At 43.6% G+C, this 4,411-nt stretch overlaps 1 protein-coding gene across 1 annotated transcript; it reads left to right on the forward strand.

Annotated features, from left to right (window-relative positions):
- Positions 1–190: 190 nt before the first annotated feature.
- Positions 191–1,365, forward strand: LOC104410156 (T-cell activation Rho GTPase-activating protein-like; the record flags this gene model as incomplete). Its single annotated transcript, XM_010020240.1, has 1 exon — positions 191–1,365. A coding segment is annotated over one exon (1,175 nt), but the record flags the coding sequence as incomplete, so codon positions are not given.
- Between the last annotated feature and the right edge of the window lie 3,046 nt (positions 1,366–4,411).

The following is a 4,411-nucleotide window of genomic DNA, read 5'->3' on the forward strand; positions in this document are numbered from 1 at the left end:
TGGGGGATGTCACAAACTGGGGCTGCTGGGCTAAGTTATTTAATTTGATATAGGAATACATCTGTGGAAACACAGTTGTAGAGGGCTCAAGACGTTGTTCCAGTGCTCTTCTACAGGAACTCTTTCGCTATGTAATTCCCTTTCATCCTCAGATGATCAGTGAAAACTAACAGGTGCTCTCTCCCTACAGAATACCTATGTGCTGCTCATCAGAATGACTCTGCCTATGACAGCCCAGATCCTGAAGCTGAATGCAGCCCTAATACCTCTCAGTTGGAGCAGCCCAAAGGGAGGAGCACTAGTGTTAGCAGAAGATACCCAACACACACCTCTGGTTCTTCACTGACTAATTTCAGAGATGACATCAGCATGATGGACAGGAGGTACTCAGAACCAGACCTGTCCTTCCAGAGGTGCCTTGAAGGCAGGATAAGGAATCAGAAGCTAAACAAAAGTGAGGACAATTTTCCAGTTCAGCAGAAACAGCTAGGTTTGGAGACACTGGAGAAACGCCTTGCAATCTTACCTTCACAATTATCAACTGACTCTCTACCAAATACATCCTCCAGTTGCTCCCTGGAGAGCTCTGATGGCTCAGTTTTCACCAGCTCCCCAGTAGTTTCACCCTCTAGTCCCAAAAGAACCTTTCTAAATAGGCCGCAGTCCTTCTCCACCAAGGCCACTGAAGACTGCAGTATGCCTAGCAGAGAGATCAAAAAGCATTCCATGTCATTCTCTTTTGCAAACCGCAGGAAAACACTAATAAAAACCCAGAGTTGGGGGCCTGGAAAAAACATGTTTTTTCAGAGAGACGGTTTCACAAAGAAAGAACAGTTCTCCTGCAGGGTTGTCCAGGAGAACAGCCCTGACGATGACAAACCATTGCCTGTGGAGCACCAGCCAAGGCCCCGTTTCAGGTCAGTTGATGAAGTGTTCAGAGAGGTAGACCAGAGGAATCCTGGAAGACCACCCTCTTATGAAGAGGCTACTAAAAACTGCCTGGCCACTAAGGTTCCCTTCCACAATCTTACGGTTCAAACTATGAGACTAAAAATGTCAAACCAGGACACTTTGCTGCCTCATCCAAGCAGCAGCTGTGCCCAGGACGCAGCATGTATGTCTTTAAGGGAACTACCCCGTGACAGAGTTTCTGCAGTGAAGAATTCTGACGTGGAAACTGAAACCATCAGCGTCACTGTGGGAATAAATTCCCGTGTGAGTTTACCTGTGACCCCGGGAGTCTACCGATTGAGAGCCATGTCTGAGTCCTGTCAAAAGAACAAACTGGAGTACGTGGCTCGGAGGTGCAGCCAGCCAGTTTTTGAGGTAGACCAGATCCAGTATGCCAAGGAATCCTACGTTTAAAAAGCCTATCCCTCCTCTTTGTACTGTACGAAGTAAATACTGTAAAAACAGACATCTTGCTCATTCTTTGTAAGATTTACTTTCAAGAGACCAAGAATAAGCTAACTCTGCATGAACTTTTTTTTTCCTTGAGGCTCTCTTGAAGTGTCTGTCAGCTTGACATGTCATATTCTTTCATCACAAGAGGTGGTGGTGGGGAAGACCTGTGTATTATGTAAAAATGTAAGTCAATGTGCTGTACATAACCTGTTGTGTGGGAAAACTAGTTATTAGTTCATAGAGTGTTGTATTTGTATCCCTGAAAGGAAAATTAAAAGGTTGGCAGGTCCGAAACCTGTCCCACCATCCTTTTCTTTTTCGTATAGTCACAGACTCCATGCCATTTGTCATGTGTGTGTGCCAGGCTGATGCAATGCTTTGCTGATTGTCTCCATTAAGAAGTGGGCTTCTGCATTAAGAACTGGGGAAGAGCTGTTCTACCATCAAAGCCACTTCAGCACTCTTCCATAAACCCCCTATACCTGCTGCAATTCCCTCTTCCTGCTTGCCAGTGATGAGTATGAACTGACCACTAACCAGCATTAGCGTTGTATACCAAGCCTGGGTTTAGAGGGTCATTATGGGGATGTATCAAGTAAACCCCATGGGGCCTAAGGTGTGTTTAGTCTAAACAAACTGGACAGGCTAAGCAGGAAGAAAGAAAGAGCATCTTCAGGTTTGGTTTTATAAGGAGAAAAAAACCCCAAACAACAAAAACTCCTGTAAGGAAACATTCTGGATTCCAGCTTTAAATAGTTAAAGCTACAGCTCATTAAAAAAAACCCAAAACAAAACACAAAGGAAAGGAAAATAAGAGGTAGTCTCCTTATAACCTTGTAAAATTGACTGGAAGTGCAATGTATTTTTACATGTAGGAACTTGTTTTGGCTAGCACTTAGCTGTCCTTTTATGGCTCAGCATAGCCTTGAACCAGGAGCAGGGAGGCTTTTGTTTTTCTCCCGTGTAACTTCACTACAATAAAACATTTTTATGCATGAATGCTAAAATGTTCATTGTCTGTTTTTAAAACATTCAGGCCCTACATGTACTGTACCTACTTTTATAGTATTCTACAGGTATTGCAAGGTCTGCTTGAATGACATGGCACATCTAATTCTATCAGGAAGGAAAGGAATTAATCATCAGTATCACTGTTACCATTGTTGTAAGAGGCTGCAGGCTAGATTTTGAGAACAAGTCCCTCTCTGTCAGGAAAACAAGTTACACTGCCATGTAACAGCAGTTATCAGTGAGGTGGAGAGGAAGGTACAAAGAGGTGATGCTGCTGCTTCAAAAGCACAACAAATTCGAAAATAGCATGCCAGCATCCCAGGTATGATGTTTTCCAGGTGTAGGTGTTCACAGGACACAGAAAGGGGAAGGAGAGCACCTGGCCTGACATGAGAAATTATGTGAGAAGGACCATACTGGTAGGCTGCGACTAGAGAAAATGCCACCTCATTCAGCTCCTGAAGCAGTGGCACTCTGCTTCCAAGCATGCTGAATGAGACAGCTCTGCTGCCAGCTGCAAAAGGCACTTTTCATTTTCTAGAATCTGCAACTCCTGAGTCACAGAATAGGCAACGCTTGAGATCCTCCTGTCCTACCCCACTGCTCAAGCAGGTTGCCCAGGACCATGTGGCCAACCTGATGGCTTTTGAATACTTCCACAGATGGAGACTCTGCAACACCTTTGGCCAACCAGTTCCCACATTTGACCACCCACGCAGTAAAAAAGCGTATCCCTGCATTCAAGTGTAATTCCATGTGTTTCAATTTGTGCCTGTTGCCTCTTGTCCTCTACTGAGTGGGAATGACAGCTTGCTTTTGTAAAGAACACAAGCATCTTGCCCTCATGGGAGAACAAACATGAAGAGAATCCACGTGCAGAAGCCACAGGAAACATGAACTTCAGAATATAATCAAACAACACCACAGCTACTTCTTTGGTGACTCATTTTCTTTTGAGTGTAACAAGAGTATGGATCCCAAGAGGAGGAACTGCTTGTTTCGTGTTCTGTAACTATGCCAGAAAACCCAGGGAGAATAAGCGTGGTCACTTCACCAGAGATGAAGAAAGTCTCTAGGTCCAAGATGTCCTAAGGTAGACATGACAGTAATACTCAGAAAGCTTACATGGGCTATAAATATTCAGTATAGATGAGCCTAAATCTTCCCACTTCTGCATAAGAAAGCCTATTTGGAACTTCTTGTAAGGTGTTTCAATAGATGGAGAAAAAGCAAGAGAGGAGCTCTACACATTGCTAAAAAGCAAGGGGCAAGATGAAGGAGTTACACAGGAGTGGCCCAGTCTCCCTCCCCTGGCTCTTGCATTTCTTCAAGTCTGAGAAACACCAAGATTAAGCAAAATCTGGAAGTAAATGGACCCTAAAAGAGATTTACTTCCTCACTGACAGATAAAGATTTTCCCCCTCCATCTCTTAAGACTTTCCTGTTTAGTCAGCATTATTTTCATGTCATGTTCCTCCACAGAAGTGATTTCTCATCCATATAAGCTCCTGGAGATCCCAAAAGACTAGAATAACACAGAAAGCAGAGAGCTTTGCTTTATTACTTACTTACATGCCTTCAGCTCAGAAAACAGTTTCATCATGCTACTAGCGCACCCCATCACATTTAAAGATCCAGCCCAGCTATCCTGGCCTCCAAGAATAAGGCCCTTTAACTGCTATATCTAAAAAGTGAATTATCCAAGTGCCTTTGTCAAAGCTGCCTTTGACTCCTTAGACAGAAAAATCAAATACCCGTTTACTGCTGAGTCAGTTGGAGATTGATTTTGGCACAAGAGTTGAATGATGACAGTAAGCTTCCCATTCTCCACAGGTTACTCCATCATCACTATTGCATTGCTTGCTTCACACATACAATTTTCTAAACAGATTTCATGAAGACACTATAAACATACAAGGCATATGGGACCAGAATAGGGGGAAAAGTAGTATTAAAGCAGAAAATCCAAGCCACTGCCTTGTGAGGCAATGCTGGA

This window comes from Nestor notabilis, unplaced genomic scaffold, assembly GCF_000696875.1.
Source record: "Nestor notabilis isolate BGI_N333 unplaced genomic scaffold, ASM69687v1 scaffold31728, whole genome shotgun sequence".
NCBI classification, from domain to species: domain Eukaryota; kingdom Metazoa; phylum Chordata; class Aves; order Psittaciformes; family Psittacidae; genus Nestor; species Nestor notabilis.